This window comes from Globicephala melas, chromosome 13 (assembly GCF_963455315.2).
Source record: "Globicephala melas chromosome 13, mGloMel1.2, whole genome shotgun sequence".
Lineage (NCBI taxonomy): Eukaryota > Metazoa > Chordata > Mammalia > Artiodactyla > Delphinidae > Globicephala > Globicephala melas.
Genome location: NC_083326.1, coordinates 25,614,859 through 25,635,054, shown reverse-complemented (window position 1 = coordinate 25,635,054; position 20,196 = coordinate 25,614,859). Strand labels below are relative to the sequence as shown.

Here is a 20,196-nt window from a genome sequence, read left to right as displayed (position 1 = left end):
ATCAGTATAGTCCCAGGTACTATGTACACACAGTAAAATGATGCTCTCCCTTCATGGCAGTTTGAGGTTTTTCAAGCTGTTTGCTGACCCAGAATGGGGAGCTGTTTGAGTTCTTGTTTCTACTTGTTATTGCCAGATTCTATATATACATTCCCACTTTTAATATATACATTCCCACTTTTAATCATGTACTTGCCTATAGTATCTCCTCCAGGTAAAAAAAATTTGTTGAACTCTTACGTAAATTAAAAAAAAAAAGTAGATATTTTTATTTTTTTGGCCACATCCAGTGGCATGTGGCATCTTAGTTCCCCAACCAGGGATCGAACCCGTGCCCCCTGCAGTGGAAGCACAGAGTCCTAACCACTGGACCACCAGGGAATTCCCAATAGATAGACCTTTTTAAGCAGTTTAATTGAGATGTAACTCACATACCATACAATTAATTAACCCATTTAAAGTATACAATTCAGTGGTTTTTAGTATATTTGCAGATATGTGCAACCATCACCACAGTCAATTTTATTTTTGTTTATTTAAAAATTTTTTGGCCATGCCACGTGGCTTGCAGAATCTCAGTTCCCCGAACAGGGATTGAATCTGGCCTGAAGCAGTCAAAGACTGGAATTCTAACCACAAGGCCACAAGGGAACTCCCACCACAGTAAATTTAGAACATTTCATAATCTCAAAAAAACAAAAAATGAGTTGAAATAAGGTAGTTTTTTGGTTACAGTTTTATTGAGGTATGATTGACTCTCAATAAACTACATATATTTAAACTGTACGACTTGGTACATTTTGACCTATGTATGTACCATGAAACCATCACCACAATCAAAATAGCAGACATACTCATCGCTCTCCAAACTGTCCTTGTAATCCCTCCAATTCTTCCTTAGTTTGCATTTTCTAGATTTTTATATAAATGGAATAATACAATATGTACTATTTTTTGGTTGGGATTCTTTAGTCATGTTGTGGTATCAATATTTCATTCCTTTTTATTGCCAAATAATATTCCATTGTGTGGATATACCACAGTTTGTTTACCTATTCACTTTTTAATGGGCATTTGGTTGTTTCCAGTTTTTGGCTATTACAAATAAAGCTGCTATGAACATTTGTGTCTTTTTTTTTTTAGATAAATTTTAATTTATTTTTTTATACAGCAGGTTCTTATTAGTCATCAATTTTATACACATCAGTGTATACATGTCAATCTTTGTATGGACATATGCTTTCCTTTCTCTTGGGTAAACCCCTAGGAGTAGAATGGCTGAACTGCATGGTAAGTATATGTTTAACTTTTAAAGACACTGCCAAACTGTTTTCCAAAGTGGTTGTACCATTTTACATTCTTCCCAATCATGTATAAGTTTTCCAGTTCCTCCACATTCTCATCAATATTATATCAGGCTTTTTAGTTTTGGCTATACTAGTAGTTATGTAGCAGTATCTTATTGTGGTTTTGATTTGCATTTTCCTAATGACTGCTAATGATGTTGAGCATCTTTCAATGTGCTTACTTGCCACCCATATATCTTTTTGGTGAATTACTTGTTTAAATCTTTAATTATTTTTTAATTGAATTGTATATTGTTGAATTGTAAGAGTACTTTATATATTCAATATATTATGTATTCTCAGTAAAGCTGCTTTGTTGGATATATGTTCAGCAAAAAAAAAATGTAAATGTATAACAAAATTATTTTAGTAATTTGATGGCTTCTGTATGACAATATTGTTTCAATACCTTTTTAAAGTGATAATTCAGTTTCAAAAATTCACAAAAATGGTTTATACTTTTGCACATATCAATGTTGAAGCAAAATAAGAGACAACTATTATCTTGAACCCACCCTAGATATTACAAATTTAAATCTCACCTTGGCAAAACATAGCACCAGTTGCTCAAAATCGAATGTCCCGTAATAACAGCATTCTTGTTAGTTTCAAAATCCTTTATAATACTTTGAGAAATATCAAATTCTCTTAGCTTTGAATAGAAATAAGATTTTAATGCATAAGTCCTCAAAAGAATTTGGCAAACAAAAAGAAACATTAAACAACATAGATTTATTACAGTTAGTTATGCATTATATAGTTTCAAAGGCTATTACACTGAATCATACACAACCACTTTACATAATGTAATCAGTGTGTCAGCTCATCCTGTTTTTCCTCTATACAGTATATCAAATATTTCATGCTTTCCCTCTTATCTTCCAAACCCAAACTCCTATTTTGTACTTATTTGAACTGGTTTTGTTTCTTTAATTATGTTAATTTATAAGAAGTTGAATCTCTGTCCAAAGGAAGGTACTTACATTTTGTCAGAATAGCATCTTAACTAAAGTAAAAAAAAATTTTTTAGGGGCTTCCCTGGTGGTGCAGTGGTTGAGAGTCCACCTGCCGATGCAGGGGACTCAGGTTCGTGCCCTGGTCCAGGAAGATCCCACATGCCGCGGAGCAGCTGGGCCCGTGAGCCATGGCCGCTGAGCCTGCGCATCCAGAGCCTGTGCTCCGCAACGGGAGAGGCCACAACAGTGAGAGGCCCATGTACCACAAAAAAAAAAAAAAAAAAAAAAAAAAATTTTTTAAGTGGAGGATGTGTTAGGGAGTTATACCTCTATCTGGTCTTTTGGAGGCGAGAGGACAGAGCCAATACTCTCACTCTCCTTTTGTATCCCTTTTCCATGTCTTGGAATGCTTTTTTCTGCAGTCCTCAGGTGCCCTGTCTGTAGGGTATTGAAGCCTGTAGGCAGCCAACAACTTGCCACTTAAAGTTTTCTCACCTTGGGAAGTGTGGGGCATTTTCTTACAGTGAGCCAGAGATTAGAGAGACCTCAAGTGAGGTGGAAAATAAAGTATTAATGGGTGAGAGGACACTGTATTAAGATTAGAGAGAACGGTTCACAATCATTTGCCCTTATCATCCATCTTTTGGGAAACAACATTCTAACTTTATTGCCTACTGCTTTTCAATGAACTCCAGCTAACCTGGCCAATTTTTTATTGCCTGGACAAGTCATAAGCATTTTAACAATGCACTGGCTTAAAGCATTGCCCCCACTCTGATTTATCTGAGTTCTACCAATACAAACCTTACAGGCCTAAATCTAGACCCTTCTCCTCCACATTCAGTGACTTATCCTTCTCTGAATTTCCACTGCATTTATTAGATTAACGGAAATGGGGAGCAGGGCAGAGCAAAAAACCATGGATGTAGGAAGAGGAAGATGATAAGCGCTGGTCATGTTGAAAGGACACCAAGAATGAAAAGATACCTATTGTGCTGTACACTGGAAATAAATCTTGTGCTGTGATACTCTGTGCTTGAGATTAGTTGCCTGAGCTGTGTGTTAAGAAAAAGATGGTCAGTGCAGGAATGGCTATGACTGTTAGAAAAGACTGGCTGCAGGTGGATGAATAAATTATTTAAGGGAAAAGAGAACCTGAAATCGAATTCAGAGAAGGTGGGTATCAGTTCCAAATGTTTGCAGTTTCTGAGTTCCAACATACATCTACTTACACAGCTTGTGTTTATATCCTTCTGAGTATTTTCTACACTATTCAGGGACTCAAGGCAATTGCTGCAGGGATCTCCATGATACTAGCACTATGTTTATATTGGTCTTTCTCAACTTAAGAGTTTTCTGAAGACCAGCAAACCACTCACCTCTTCACTAGACACCCCAACAGACTCTGATTTACCTATCATTTATTAACTCTTTGCATTTATTTACTTAACAAATATTTGTGTCCTTATGTGAGCAAATCCACATAAGAAGGTACTCAAATAAATATCACTTCCTCCTTATAATGCCAACCTAAAGAATTTGGACTTTATCTTTCGTAGGCAACATTGAGATACTAGAGATATTTATGTTGGGGACATCTGTTTTAGAAAGAGAACTCTGCTGACACTGTGAGGAAAAACTAGAGAACAAGAAGGAAAAATGCTGGAAACAGGAAGGCCAAAATGGAGACCATTTTAATAGCTCAAGGAAAGGAAAGGAGTCTAAATTAGAGCACTGGAAATGAAGACAGAGAGGAAGAGATTTCAAAGACAAAGGTAGACTATTGAAGAGCGATTGGATATAGCAAGCAAGAACCAAAGATGACCCTGAAGCCTCTGGCTGGGTAACTTACTGGCTGTTGATGCCAGTGACCAAAACAGTAAATTCAAAGGAGGAGCAGAGTTGGGGCTGGGGAAGGTGACAAGTAAATAATTCAGTTTTAGACACAACTGGGTCTGAGTACCATTAGTACATTCATGTGAAAGTATCAGAGAAAGGACAGACAAGCTGAAATTATACAAGGATGTCTGGGAGGTATCATTGTATAGGTTCAACACTGGAATGGGTGAGCCTGTGAAGGAGAAGAAAAGAGGGCTGAAAATGGAACCCAAGGGTTCCATTTACAGTGTGATAAGCAACATTTACACTGTGATAAGAGAAAGATGAGCCATGAATGAATGGAGGAGATTCTGGGGAAAAAAACCCAAAACAGTTTCAGAGAAATCAAAAAAGGAGCTGATTCAAGAAGAGAGGAAAATTTTGTCAAAGTTCCAAAGGTTTCAAATATGAATTCCCTCAGACATCTCCTTTTTCTCTGAACTCCTAAAGAAACATAGTTCCTATAACAATTATTTTGATACTCTATTGCCAAAAAAATTGCTATTCAATTGTTGTGTTTTTTACTCAATACTTATTAGGTATGTACTTCTGTAAGGCTCTTTGGGACATAAAAATTTGAGCCAAGGAACCCAAGCCTAGGTGAAGGAAGTATGATGTAGTGTAGTAGAAAGAAGAGAGTGGAAGGACAAAATCTAAATCCTGAATCTATTCACTTTTATGACCTACAGCAAATTACTTAAACTCTGTGCCTCGATTTACTTATAAATAACAATAGCCATCCTTTATGAACCTCTACTATGTACACTTAATGTACTTTATCCCATTAACCTCCTAACATTGTATGAGGTAAATATCATTACCTTCAATTTACAAGAGATCCAGGGCAATTAAGTAACATGCCCAGAGAGGCACTGCTACTAAGTGCAGAACTGGGGACTTTAATGTAGTTCTAAGCCTACACTGAATTTTTTCGGTGTGTGAATTTAACCGGTGCTGAGGAAATGTTCCTTTCTCCTGGTAAGTTGTGTGCGCATGCCTTTTCTTCTGACCAAGATAAAAACTTCTGGAAGGAAAAGATGTCTTCCATCAGCACCATGCACATATACATAATGACAACCAATAAATAGTTGTCTATGGAGTAAATACAAATTTGTTTCCAGGTGCCCATTTCCCAAATTTTCTGTATAATTAAATGATCAAGGCAAATAGCTTAAGATTACATAATGCTGTTCTGGAATATGTTCCTCATGTAACTGTGGATTCAATTATAATCATAAAGCATCAACCAGTAAAACGGCAGTTTATGCATATAAACTTCTTTTTAAACACTTAACTGTCAGGAATGCATTATTTTAAAGTTTAAAATAGTCTAAAATTTGATAAATGAGTAAATTATTGTTTCAAATACTTCTTGAATCCATTTAAACTCTAAAGATAAAGGCTAAAATCCCATTTCTCATAATGAATTATGATAAACTGTCTTAAAATTTGCCTAGATAGGATCAAAGATCAGAATTTAGAAAACTACTAATTTGTAGCCCACAGGAGTTAAATAGGATATAGAAACAAATGTCACTTAGTTCAACATATAAATTAGTCTTCTACTCCACTCAACCTTCCACTCATTCCACAAATATTTACTGGAGTGACAGGTAGTATGGTAGGCTCTGATGATAGAAAAATCAATTAAGACACAGGCCCTTCCTTCTAAGACTTCTAAGTTTAATGAGATAGTTACGTGGACAAGAATATGTGATACACATGGCCAGGGGAGCACAGAGAGAGATGAGTCTTGGGAGTTGTGTAAGTCTTCACAGAGGGGTGATATCTGAAATAAGCCTTGAAAGACGAGTGGGAAGATAAAGCCAGAGAATGGACACGACAAGCTTGGAGAACAGTATGAGCAAACACATGCAAGTATGAAAGACCATGTTATCTTTGAGAAACAATTAGTAGTTTGGCTACTTGGAGAGCAATGATGGGGGAGATGAATTTGGGTCGACTGGTATATTATACTAAAGAGTTGAGATTTTATCTTATTGATAATAGAAGCCATGGTAGATTTTTAATAAGGAGAATGAAATTGTAGAAGATGAAATGGAAAGGAGAGAGATGGTAAATATCCTCCTCCTCACCTTTATTCCCCCCTCCGGACCTATAACCAATACTAGATTTTGATAAAATGAAAATTCAATCCAATTATCTTTTAGTATATTGGGAACAAAGGTAAATAAGGCAGGACCCAGACTCTCAAAGAAATTACAACTTAGTAGGAACATAGACATATATGAAACTAATTTTTATAGCAGTCTGGAGGTGAAAAATGACATATCAAAAGTATAAGTAAAGTGAGATTTAGAGGAACTGATGAGGAATTATAATTTAGGGAATCAATTTAAATAAACTGAACAAGCATCTGTTGAGTGTAAATGTTGAACAGAAGAGAGGAGCGTATCGCCCCCATTTCTGGTGTTTGCTTCCATGTCGAGAACGATGTACTAACACATATTCATGATGTCACTCTCCTCCTTCACTCACCCCTCCCAGGGCAGACGGGATGGCTTATCTGGTTGGTTAAATTGGGACAACTCCTACCTCGTCCTCTTGGGAGCTGGCCTGCTGGCAAAGAGTTTCTGTATTCTCTCAGTCATACTGGGAATGGTGCCTGATCTCCCAAGTGAATCTGTGGGTTTCTGTTACTGCCATAAGTTCGTGGGTCAATCTACCTAATTCTAGGGTTCAGACAGGTCACATTCTCCAGTAGCTGTTTTTCTTTTTCAGTAATAAACAGTGTGACCGTATATCTGTTAAAATAATTAAAATGGAGACCAAACTTGAAAATTCCTTAGGCAGACAATACCAGTTAAGCTACAAAGGCAAAACCTAATTTAGCTTATTCTGCAACCCAAGCAAAATTTAACTTAGATTATTTCTTGTAAATGCCTCCAAAAATCATAAATGAACCACACTGTTTTCCAAAGTGGTATGCTACAATAACTTTTAACCAATCCCCTGTCATTTGGAAACCCCACTGCTATAACCAATCATTATAAAGATTAAACAGCTTCCACATTTTTGCTATATAAGCCGTCCTATAACAACACACCTCTGAGCTTCATTCCACTGTTGGTTTGAAGACTCCCAGTTCACAAACTATAGCTTTATGCACAATAAATTCTTAATACAATTTTGACTGATCTCATTTTAATTTTTAACATATCCCAGTTCATACACATTGGGCCAGTATCCCGTTAGGTTAGCTAGTGCCCCTTTCACTCTCAAAAGTGTTCATTTTGGATGATAAATTATATTCTCATCCTAGTAATAAAGGTGGTGTTCTGATCTCTATATGTCATACTCTTCTTTGTCATTCTCTAATTGGTTCAAATCTCAGATATATAAAACAGAAGTATCATCTGTAGGAAATTCAAAGGGCAGTAAAACACAATATTGGTCCCTAAGAAGCTAATTATAAGGCAAGTTGGAGATACAGAAATGAGTATAACTCTAAAAATACAAATAGGGGGACCTCCCTGGTGGTCCAGTGGCTAAGACTCCGTGCTCCCAATGCAGGGGGTCCGGGTTCGATCCCTGGTCAGGAAACAAGATCCTACATGCCGCAACTAAGAGTTTGCATGCCGCAACTAAACAATCTGCATGCCCCAACAAAGATCCCACGTGGCACAACTAAGACCTGGCACAGCCAAATAAATAAATAATATTAAAGTAACTAACTAAATAAAAATACAAATAAGTATGTGAGCATGGTGAAGAGTAGTGTGAAGGTTTAAAAGAGGGTGAGAGACCACAGTGGATTTGGAGCCTTGGGAAGGTTCCTCATCAGTACCAGATACTCATGTTATGCCGCCCAATCTGTAACAGAGAAGAACAAACTTGAAATATACACGATGGCCCATTCTCAAGGCTCTGCCTCCCAGGTTTGACCTTTAAAGGTATAACACTTTTCGTTCATATAGAGATAAAAAGTTGTGGAACAGAGAATAACACTTGTCTTGTTGGAGGTTTACAGGAACATAGTGACCTGACCTACGTGGACAGCTGCAAGAACAAAGAATTCGGCACGGAGAAGTTTGCAACAACTAGCCACACCCCTCCCTTTTTAGTATAAAAGAAGCCTGAACTCTAACTCAGGTAAAATGGGTCTCTGGGATACTAGTCCACCACAGTCTCGGTCTGCTGGCAAGTGACTACTCCTTGCCCCAACACCTCATCTTTCAATTTACTGGACTGTTGTGCAGCAGGCAGTACGAGCTTTGACTCAGTAACGATTCCAATTATTTATATTCAGGTCAGCTTTCCTACTGGCTTACATAACTCTTGAAGGCCAGAAAGTAGATCCTATTCGTTTTTGACTTGTCTATTGCCTCAACATAACAGGTAATCAAAAAATTATAGAGAAATGAATAAAGTAGCATTTGAGCTGGCTCTTAAAGAATAAGCATAATGTATAGCCACTCAGAGGGGCACTCTAAGCAAAGAAGAGTCATCTGTGCTATGAGTGAGGTTTCTTAATCTGGACACTACTGACAGTTTGGGCTGGAAAACTCTTTGTGGGGATGGGAGTGGGGTTGCTGTCCTGTGTACTATAGAATATTTAGCAGGATCCTGGCCTCTATCCACTAAATGCCAGGAGCAACACACCCCTCCCACTTTGTGATAGTCAAGTTTTCTCCAGACATTACAAATGTCTCACGGGGAACAAAATCACTAATTTTGCCCTCCACCCTTCTCTGTTGAGAACCACTGTCATAGAAGAAGGAAAATAACATTTACTGAGTTACCATTAATGTGTAAGATTCTATGCTGGGTGCTATGAGAATCAGCAAAATAAAAGATACATCCTTCCACTAAGAAGGAAAAAACTGTTATGTGTAAAAAATAGATGAGAAAGAAAAAGCTCTAATAATGCCAATGGGGGGTTATTACATTTAGTATGAGCTGAAATAGCATTTTTAATATTTGGAGATGAAAGAAGAGGCACGAAGTGGGTGCTGAGGCAGGGCAGGGTTGTGGAGTCTTGAATGCTACCTAAAAAGATTTTTGAGCAAGGGAGTAATATAATTAGATCTGTGTTAAACTGACAGAATCGTGTTTTCTTTGATAAACAGATTTAGGACAATATCAATATAGCAAGCATTTAATAATATGGATTTTGATAATAAAAACTTTATCACTCTTCTTGTTAAAAATTAAAACCTCCTAGCATATCAGTATTAATAATAAATATATTAATTATACAGTAAGTATAGTAAGGTTAATTATAGAAATCAAAATATGTGGTACCTGAGGTGGTGGCAGTCTGATTGTGTAAGCTTCTATGCTTAGACAAACTTGAGTTTCTGTTACATTGATGTCTAATACTGAAAATAAAATTATTAACCATGAACTTTCCGGAATTATTACTCCATCCTATCAAATTAAGTATTTTAGTAACAAAAGAAATTAATTTAACTCAATTTATTCAAGTTGGAAACTCAGTTAAGAACGGATTTTTTTCCCACATGGTAAAATTCAAATAATCACCATATAATATTTGATGGTCTATAGATGAGACATCTAAAAGAAGACAAAAGCATATGTGGGTATGCATGTGTATGGTAGGGTTACAATAAGAAAAATGAGACATCCCACAATTGAGAGGAAAATTCAACAAATACTTTTTAGAAGTCTGACATCTATTATATGTGAAAGATAAAGGCTCTTCTTAAATTAGAAGAGGTACCAGGCCATGCTTTTGACTTCACTAGTCTTACTAACAAATGTCCTCAAATATACTGGCAGATATATTCCAGATATTTCAGAGCCCCAAGGCTTCTATCTTGCTTTCTTGTGATTAAAATTACTTATACAAGTCAGATAGTGGTACCTGGAATAAAGCACGAGGGGGTTTCTGGTGTACTGGTAGTGTTACACATCTACAATTTGCCAGTTTTGCCATAGAATATTACATTCAGTAAAACTAGAAGAAAAAATTCTAACACGTGAGCGAGGAATTTTGCTCTCCTAAGCTGTTATCTTTAACCTCCTGTAGTCTCCTGACAGTGTTTGGGGATGGAACAAAATTTAGGTAATGAACCCGTTCATCCAGAGCTAATACACAGTGACTGCCACTGTCCAACTTAAACATAAAACCAGAGCAATGAGGGCAAATAGGCTTCAGCTTGGAAGTCAACTCAGAGAAAATACTCTGTGGATTACATGTGCTAGTCTGAGATTTAAGGCTGTGGCCAAATGGTGGTAAAAGCTACCATGACTGACAATAATGTCTACTTGGCTCAGGATTTCCCCCATCTGCTATCTCTGGACTACTATTTAGGAACATGTCTACCTGCAATACAACCATGCACATCAATGAAAGAATTAGATTAAACCATATTGTAAACTGTGTGTTTTAGATCATCTGTGTCTCTTTAGACAATCTTTTTTTTTTAAGAAGAAAAAGAATCATGTACTCAAAGAAAGTTTTTACTTACAACAGTACTAAAGAATTCTTATGATATGGCTCTGGAAACTATACTTTATAAATGCCTGCAGAATTAAACTCCTTTTTGGTCACAGTTTTCTTTAAGTAGAGAAATTAAAAATATAGCTTTTATTCCAATTAAGAGAAGTGAATTTTTTTTCTTAGGTAAGTAGAACGTATATTTTGAACCAGAGGTGACTTCCTGAGTAAAACTGTGATTATAACAATATATGATTAAATTCTGATATAACCTAATCATCAAGATTTTAACAACCTAACCATCTGTACCATTCTTTAAACTGTTATTATATTAATGTTTTAACTATTAACTTATGTATTTTTACTTACCAACAGCACTTTGCTTTCCCATCTGAGAAAGAAATTCTCTTCCTTAAAAAATTCATAGGATATGCCATATTATTAAAACTTATAAATCATGCTTAATATAACCTTTTTATGTAAAATTATCAAAGCTATGAAAAATGCTTTAAAATACAATTTTAGGGACTTCCCTGGTGGTGCAGTGGTTAAGAATCCACCTGCCAATGCAGGGGACACAGGTTCGATCCCTGGTCTGGGAAGATCCCACATGCCGTGGAGCAGCTAAGTCCATGCGCCACAACTACGGAGCCTGCGCTCTAGAGCCCATGAGCCACAACTACTGAGCCTGCGTGCCACAACTACTGAAGCCCGTATGCCTAGAGCCCATGCTCCGCAACGAAGAGTAGCCCCCGCTCGCCGCAACTAGAGAAAGCCCATGGAGCAATGAAGACCCAACACAGCCAAAATAAATAAATGAATAAATAGATAAAATGAAGTTTTATATGAATATCTAATGACAATTCAGAGAAAAAATATAATCACTCAAAAAGTATCTCTTCAATTAAAAGGACAGAAATACCCAGTTCTTCCCTCAAATATTTATTCCTGGTATAAAATATTTAGAAAACAGATCTCAACAAAAAATTCGAACAGACTTTTGGTTCCAACAATGCTGGTAATTTGTGTTCATTTTATTATAATGCTACATAACTTATATTTATTCCTCTTTAAACGTCAAGTATTCTATAATAAAAACATTTTTTTTCAAAGAAACACTAGGAGCCCTCTAGATATAATCCCAAAGTAAGGAGATGACACTTATGTTGATGTGGGCTTGCTTGAGAATCCTTGTTTGGGGCTATGCTTTAAAAACCATTCCCTAAAAATAATATATCTTAAAATTAAAAACACATGTACATAATAGCAGTAAGCTAGTTCAGAAAGCCCCAATGACTGAAAGAGATAAAGTCACCTTGCACCAAGAGATGGCCAGCTTTATTCCAGGCTGGAGCAAGTCTAGCTGTGAGTGAATATGAAAGGCAGTTTTGAAGAATTACAGGAATTACTCGTTGTGGAGCCTCCACCTAAAATATTAAAGCACAAAATATGGGCAAGTTCACAGCAATTGTTATGTCCCTATAAACTCAGAGAAAAATGTCTGTGTGTTTAGATCACCACCTAACAAACTGGGCTATCCTGGATATAAGTTATAGTCATCACTACAGCTAATCCTATCTGGTTCTAAAGTTAAAGAAGTGTTAAAATATATTCACTTTGAAACTATGACTATAATGGGCAAATTCTACCTCCTTATCCTGGCTCAATAAGCCTAAATTTTTGGAGCTCCAGTGCTAGGACCTTAAACTTTACTTTGTATTTTGCTGTACACAAAGGAAACAAGTCCAGAACTACACTGTAATATTTCTCATTATGGTTCACTCTAGTTCAATATCACAAAACAATTAAATATTTACATGGGCACATATGCAACCAGCAGAGTATCTCTACTTGTACAGAATTTTTAATGATCAGATGGGAAATTCATGAGTACCCCCAGCATATTGATTAAAGAGGGTTTCCAGGCTGCAGTGCAGGGAGGAGGAATCCTGGAAGAGGCAGTGGGCTCTGTGGGTTGAGCAGACAGAACTGAGACTCCAGGGAGGCCAAAGAAGGTAGAGTTTGGGGGTTAAGTATTGAGAGAAGAGAGCTGCATAGAGAGAAACTCTGAGATCAGCGGAGTCCCTCCTTGAGTATTCAGTTACATATGGAATAGCACATGCATATGAGGAAACTTCTCAGGGCTGTTTGCTATACAAACGTCCTTACAAATGTAGCCCGGAAGAAAACACTGCCATTGCCTTCGCTAGCATGTAGAAAAGTGAGCGAGCCAAAGTAACTGTCACCCAATAAGTAAAAAGGAGGGAATTATTTCCTACTTTAAGATTCCTGAAGGCTGGAAGTTTATCTGGTTCACAGCTTTATCTCCAGAAACAAGTAAAGTGCTCAGTATATTATAGATACCTGCTGTGATTATTATCATGTAGAAAATATCTATATAAAGAAAAACTGAGCATAATCATGAAGTCTCCACAAGGGTGGGAAAGAATACTGCCTTCCCACAGATTGTAAATGATGGCTAAAACCAGCTTTCAGGTTATTCAAACATTTCTCAGGGAACTGCAAACAATCTCCGGGTATTGTTGAGATCTTATCATCCTAGAACTTAAAGAAAGCATCTCATCTTGGAGATGACCGAAAACCTCATTAACCCTAACCCCACTAGGTCTAGGAACAGAGGCCAGCAGTGATGCCTGGATGGGCTGCTAGAATAACCAAGAATACAGTGCCTCAGAGATCAATGCAGAGACATGAAGGGAGCTCCCCCAAAGTCTCCACGGTCTGAGCAACTGAGACATGACAGGTGCTCAACTCCACGTATTCACTTTTTTTTCTTGCTAAGATCCAGACACTCACCACCACGGGAAATACAATCTATACTGTTTTGTTCCCCTACTTATTAGCTATACGATTGTGGACAATATTTTCACCTCTCTGGGTTTCATTTTCTTCACCCGTAAAAATGGGGATATTTTATTCTTGGAAGATACAGATGATAAGTGAAATTATGCCACATAAAATGCCTGCAAGAAAGTACCCAACAAAATTAAGACTCTTCCCATCTTTCTCTACTAAATGTGCACAAAATAATTGTTCTGGGAAAAAAAATGTTGGGTTCTTTCACATGCATAGCAATAACTTATGAGAAAGGTACTCCAGTTTTTGTTTACTCACAAAAGAAGTTGAATACAAAATCAATATAAACAATGTCTGGAATTATTATCCTTTTTAAAACTTACCTTAGCTCCATATTTTTGAATATAGGCATTAAGTTTTCCAGCTTTATAAAATGGTATCTATTAAAAAAATCCACATTGATAAGAAGGACTTAACATAAATATATTATTAAATAATGCACTACATAAAGAATTTAAACATTATACAGCAGAGCAAAGCAGAGGGCCATCATCTCAACAGTTTCTATGCCCAGGACAAAGAAGCAGGTAATAATCATTCTCTTCCTGAAATAGAATCCGTGGGTACATTCCAAAGTGAGGAAAGCCTTTCTGGGAGTGACCCGAATCCAGAAACCATATAAGTGAAAAGGCCAATGAAGTTCATATAATAAACATTTAATACCTTTCCTAATAAACAATAATTTATTAAACATGAATAAGGAAAATGGACACAAGTGGAAGATCAAGAGAAAGTTCAAAAGGCCAAGGTGTTCCAACTAACCAATGAAACAGAAATTAAAAGAAGATATTATCGATATTTTTAACCTAACAAATTGGCAGATACGCAAAGACTGCTAATATTTAGTGCTTGTGAGGATGTCGAAATATAGGTTCTCTCATACACTATTTATTAAATGTAATCTAGTACAAGCTTTTCAGAGCACAATTTAGCAGCATGTAGATTATAGTTTAAAATGTACTGAAATCCAACATCTAAGAATTTAACCCACAGAAACTACCAAATAAATAAAAATGATATAATTTCCACTTTCTGAAGCATTGTTTATAATAGCACAAGACTAGAAACTCAGATGAGCATTAGAAGGTAATAATTAAATTATTATACACCCATACAATGAAATCCTTAAAAATGAGTAAAATATATGTACTGACACAGAACAATACCCAGGCTGCTAATGGGGAAATAAAAGGTAAGTTTCAAAATAGTATGTATAATAATCCCATTTTCTATTTTAAATATTTTTGTAAAAATTTTTACAGCGTGTAATATCTTTGTAAGAAAGTAAAACATATTTCTAGATGGCAATTTTCCTCTTACTATTCTTGCTAAGATTAGGATACTAGAATTTACTAGAACTCTAAAACAATGTCCTCCTTGTTTCATAATTTTTTCAGGTAGAAAAGAACACAAATAAGAGACTTTACTGTCTACTGGTTCACCAACAGCTTGTCTTTCTTAAAAGCTATATTAAGGATGAAAAGATAAAAGATGGACATACAACCATAAAACCTAGAAGAGAAATAAAAGACCTGAAGAAGATTTTGAATGGTCTATCAGCATTGTTATTAAATATTGATTTCACTAGATTCTGGGGAATTAAAATCTCAGAATAAGAGGATTTTCAGAAAGATTTTTGACAAAAATTTCAGGATAATATAATTTTTATAAAGATTCTTGGTACTTCATTTATCATTCCCAGTTATATACAGCACTGGAAATATAGTTCTTGTTCTAATTTTACTAAGAAAAAATTTTAATGAAATTTCCAAATTAAAAAAAACTATTGAGCATGTGGTGGTATGATGAATTGGGAGATTGGGATTGACATATATACACTACTATGTATAAAATGGATAACTAATAAGAACCTGCTGTATAAAAAAATAAATAAAATAAAATTCAAAAGAAAAAAAAAACCTATTGATCTAAGTTCTTTAAAAACAATTGGAGATCTGCTGGAACAAGAAACTTCTTCTTTTATATTAAACGTAATTCTAAAGAATAAAATATAAGAAAAGGATTAAGTCTGTGCTATCTTGAAATTATGCTGTAACATATTTTATTCATTGATAATCTTTATCTTAACATTAATGACAGGGAAAACTAAATATGAATTTAGAGCCACAAAAATGGATCTTAAACATCAGGTATATCAAAGTTAAAGTCTGTTAATGGTTTGATCAACCTACAACACAACGTAATTTGTCTTCATAAACCATGTTCAATTTGAGCTATAATTAATATCTGAATTAATGTTTATCAATATTGCTCCTAATAATTAGTAATAATACTTTATAAAATGTTAAAATACTAACCGCCATCACCACCCAAATTTGGGTAAATATTTCAGGTACAGGTGATGTCAGGATATCTTGGTGCAAGAACAGCAATTGCCTGTGGAGATGAAATGTATTAATTTCAAAGTGGACTGCCCACTCTCTGTTTTTACTTTACCAGAACATTTAAAAATTGCTTAGTTCGGGCTTCCCTGGTGGCGCAGTGGTTGAGAATCCGCCTGCTGACGCAGGGGACACGGGTTCGTGCCCTAGTCCGGGAAGAACCCACATACCGCGGAGCGGCTAGGCCCGTAAGCCACGGCCGCTGAGCCTGTGCATCAGGAGCCTATGCTCCGCAACGGGAGAGGCCACAACAGTGAGAAGCCCGCGTACCACAAAAAAAAAAAAAAAAAAAAAAAATTGCCTAGTTCCAATCAAAAGTTTAAGTTTCTTCTAGCCAAGGATTGTATCATAGATTTCTGTATCTCTCCCCACACTTAGCATGTTACCTTGAACACTGTAAGCAATCAGGCAAGATTTGAATTACGAGAATTATAAAGTTTTAGATGTATTAATATGAAAACTTGTCCATGCATCTGTTTCCTAACTCCTTTCATCTGTGAACCAAAATTTCTCTTTAATTTTACTTATTTATTTTGGCTGCGCCAGGTCGTAGTTGCAGCACGTGTGATCTTCGTTGCGGCATGCGGACTCTTAGTTGCAGCATGCAAACTCTTAGTTGTGGCATGCATGCAGGATCTAGTTCCCCCACCCGGGATCAAACCCAGGCCCCCTGCATTGGGAGTGCAGAGTCTTACCCACTGGACCACCAAGGAAGTCCCCAAAATTTCTCTTTTAAAACTCCAATTTTGGGCTTCCCTGGTGGCGCAATGGTTGGGAGTCCGCCTGCCGATACAGGGGACACGGGTTCGCGCCCTGGTCCGGGAAGATCCCACATGCCGCGGAGCGGCTGGGCCCGTGAGCCATGGCCGCTGGGCCTGCGTGTCCAGAGCCTGTGCTCCGCAAGGGGAGAGGCCACGACGGTGAGAGGCCCGCGTAGAGCAAAAAAAAAAAAAAAAAAAAAAAAAAAACTCCAATTTTATCTTAAGTATAGACCTGAAAAAGTCTAACCACTGTGAAGAATCCAGCTTTTTAAATTCCTGTTTCTTCCATTTTCCTTTTTTTTTTTTTTAAAGTAGTGGTCAGAAGCACTTGAGGAAAGAGTCTAAGGATTCACCCATCAGTGAAGTTATCAACTACTTTAGTGTGAGAACTATTGACTAGATGCTTTTTCTTCAAAAAGGAATTTTTTTCCAAGCCAGAATGAAGTGGTGTAGCAGTTTTAGTTCAGTATTCAAAAGCCAAATGAACTTACAACAACAATCATTACAATTCAAATTACCATCAATAATTTTGTTGGAAAAAATGGGAAAAACAAAAGGGAATAGAGGTAGAAATGTAAAAATTTTCAAAATTATTAATCATCAAGGAAACAAATTTTAAAAACCAGGAGTGTGCGTGTATGGGATTACATCAAAAGGTGAGATGGGTCAATCTGTTTCTGGTGGCCTCATCTTTGTTGGAACTGTGGTGCAGCAGGTACGTGCTTTTGCAAGGCCTGCCTTTGTCTGACACAACGTCTCTGCTGTCTCTGTTCCAGCCTCTTTGTCAGTGATTGGAATGATGAGTCAAAACACCCCTCTCTTTGGGCATGACCCATATGAGGCTGAACAGCAAAAAATCTCTCTTAAGGTTTTCTACTTATTTGTTTCCCAAAGGGGTCACAAGTGAATGCTCAATGAGTATCAAATTGTACTTTAGCAGGAAGGGTACAGACTCCTGGCTGCACCTGAGTGGGAAAATATACAGTGGGCAGGAGAAAAGTTTTATAAATAAGAGCAAAATGGAGGACACCCCAAGAGTGTCTTATTTCTGGCCCCTAGCAATCTTATACGTGTTTGTTCCTCTCCAAGAAATTCAGTTACAGATATAATAGTTACGTATTCTAAGAGTTCTTTTTTGAATGTCTCAAACAATTTAAGGAACTAATACATGGTGGGACCTCAGTAATCACAGTGTTATACTTTAGGCTTCAACTAAGCTGTTTTTCGAAGACTATCTTGGGTCATATTTCAAGATAGTTCTTGGAGAAATACTCTTCAGAAATACTCTTATATCAACCTGAAAATTTAAAAATTATATTAATCTAAAATGTTTACAGTATCTCCTAAAGTGCTTCAAAAACAGTAGGTACTTCATATATATTTATTACTATCTCTATGTTTTGGGACCCTGATTTAATTCATCAATGTCTATAAAATATTTAAATTAAAATATCAGACAAGAAGCCACAAATATAAAAACTCAACAGTGAGATAGTCTATCTCAAGTATTTCAAGTCCTCCCCTAAATGTAATTCAATATACCTGATTAGAACAAAACTGAATTCCTTTATTTCAAAATTATATAAACAGATTGAGTAAATGAGTATTTTGCTTTAAAGGAGATACTACTAAAACAGCTCTTAAAGGTCTCAAAAAGTTTATAAAGTCTTATTTATAAGATGTGTTTTTTTACCTGCATATCTTCAGCTGTGTACTCCTCATCTCATTATCTGCCACTCCATTACTCAATATTATCCTGACAGCACAGAGTTTGTGTAAATCTGGAAGTGTGATGAAGAACAGTGACTGCTGCCTAGAGTCATTCATACTTTCTTGTTGACTGAATGTCTCAGTAATCAGGCCTTTAAAAATAAACAACAATAAAAGGTAGCAAACTATTTTACCAATAGGGTTTCAATACCAATTCATTACAGAATATTTGATATTGTGTTAGTATAAGATGATAAAAACAAGTTAGCAAACATCAGCAGTTAAATATCATTCACATTTTACCTTTGAGGTTTTCTAACGATAATCTAGAATTTGCGGGGGGCGGACAAGTTTTATAAGGATGTATACATATACCATACAAGTCACCTATTTAAAGTGTACAATTAGGGCTTCCCTGGTGGCGCAGTGGTTGAGAGTCCGCCTGCCAATGCAGGGGACACGGGTTCGTGCCCCGGTCCGGGAAGATCCCACGTGCCGCGGAGCAGCTGGGCCCATCGAGCCATGGCCGTTGAGCCTGCGCGTCCGGAGCCTGTGCTCCGCAATGGGAGAGGCCACAACAGTGAGAGGCCCGCGTACCGCAAAAAAAATAAATAAATAAATAAAGTGTACAATTAAATGGTTTTTATTATATGCACAGAGTTGCAACCATCACGATACATTTTAGAACACTTTTGTCACCCCAAAAATATAAGCTAGAATTTTAAACCTGCAGTTCTACACAACAAATAGAATAATTTGAATACAAATAATGTAAAACCCCCCAGCAATGTGTATTAAATGCCTACTCTGTTCTGGGTACTAGATATGTTTCTACTGTATTTTTTTTTTTTTTTTTTTTTTGGCGGTACGCGGGCCTCTCACCGTCGTGGCCTCTCCCATTGCGGAGCACAGGCTCCGGACGCGCAGGCTCAGTGGCCATGGCTCACGGGCCCAGCCGCTCCGCGGCACGTGGGATCTTCCCGGACTGGGGCACGAACCCGTGTCCCCTGCATCGGCAGGCGGACTCTCAACCACTGCGCCACCAGGGAAGTCCTACTATATTGTTTTTATTTAACAAATTCCTTCTAAAGTTTCTGGCTATTCTTAAGTTTCATTTTGTTTTCAGGAAAATGAAATCTTCCCTATGACAAGAATAATTTTTTTGTTTTTTTTTTTGCGGTACTCGGGCGTCTCACTGTTGTGGCCTCTCCCGTTGCGGAGCACAGGCTCCGGACGCACAGGCTCAGCGGCCATGGCTCACGGGCCCAGCCGCTCCGCGGCATGTGGGATCCTCCCGGACCGGGGCACAAACCCATGTCCCCTGCATCAGTAGGCGGACTCTCAACCACTGCGCCACCAGGGAAGCCCAACAAGAATAATTTTTTAAAAATAAAAATGTATAGCAAAGTCTTCTGCTGTTTTAGGTTACCTCTATAAAGCACTTCAAAGTTGAAGAATATATTTTCATTATTTTGCACGAAAGAAAATGTTTACTGAGATCTCTAAACTTTTATCTAGTTTCCTTTTCCACTGATTATCTGGCTTTCAAACTTCTATGTGGGACACATTTTACAGTTGATAATTCACAGAGCATACCTTTGGAGTCTATCTTATGTATGACAGAAAAGAAAACTGCAATGTAAAAATAAAGCATATAATTTAAGCTCAATTTCTCTAGGGCACACAAATACATCCAGGGAAGGTAACTGGTATTCTAGTAATTCAAACCTTTAAACACCTACATATCTTCTCTCTTTAAGAAGAAAAGTAGTAACATATCAGTCTTGGAACCTGGAGTGTGACCAGCCTTAGGTCTGATCTCAGTAGCCAAATGTCTCTGTG

The 20,196-nt window shown here is 36.9% G+C and overlaps 1 protein-coding gene across 1 annotated transcript in view; it reads right to left on the bottom strand.

The window, feature by feature from the left end:
- Positions 1-18,471, bottom strand: part of C13H18orf63 (chromosome 13 C18orf63 homolog) — a 32,412-nt gene extending 13,941 nt beyond the window's left edge. Inside the window, exons 1-7 of the mRNA XM_030868291.2 lie at positions 18,338-18,471; positions 15,800-15,878; positions 13,805-13,861; positions 11,920-12,031; positions 10,974-11,015; positions 9,446-9,522; positions 1,889-1,998 (exon numbers count right to left, since the gene is read on the bottom strand). Coding sequence (XP_030724151.1) covers positions 1,889-1,998; positions 9,446-9,522; positions 10,974-11,015; positions 11,920-12,031; positions 13,805-13,861; positions 15,800-15,878; positions 18,338-18,471 — 611 coding nt within the window. The remainder of the gene's footprint in view (positions 1-1,888; positions 1,999-9,445; positions 9,523-10,973; positions 11,016-11,919; positions 12,032-13,804; positions 13,862-15,799; positions 15,879-18,337) is intronic.
- Positions 18,472-20,196: the final 1,725 nt, after the last annotated feature.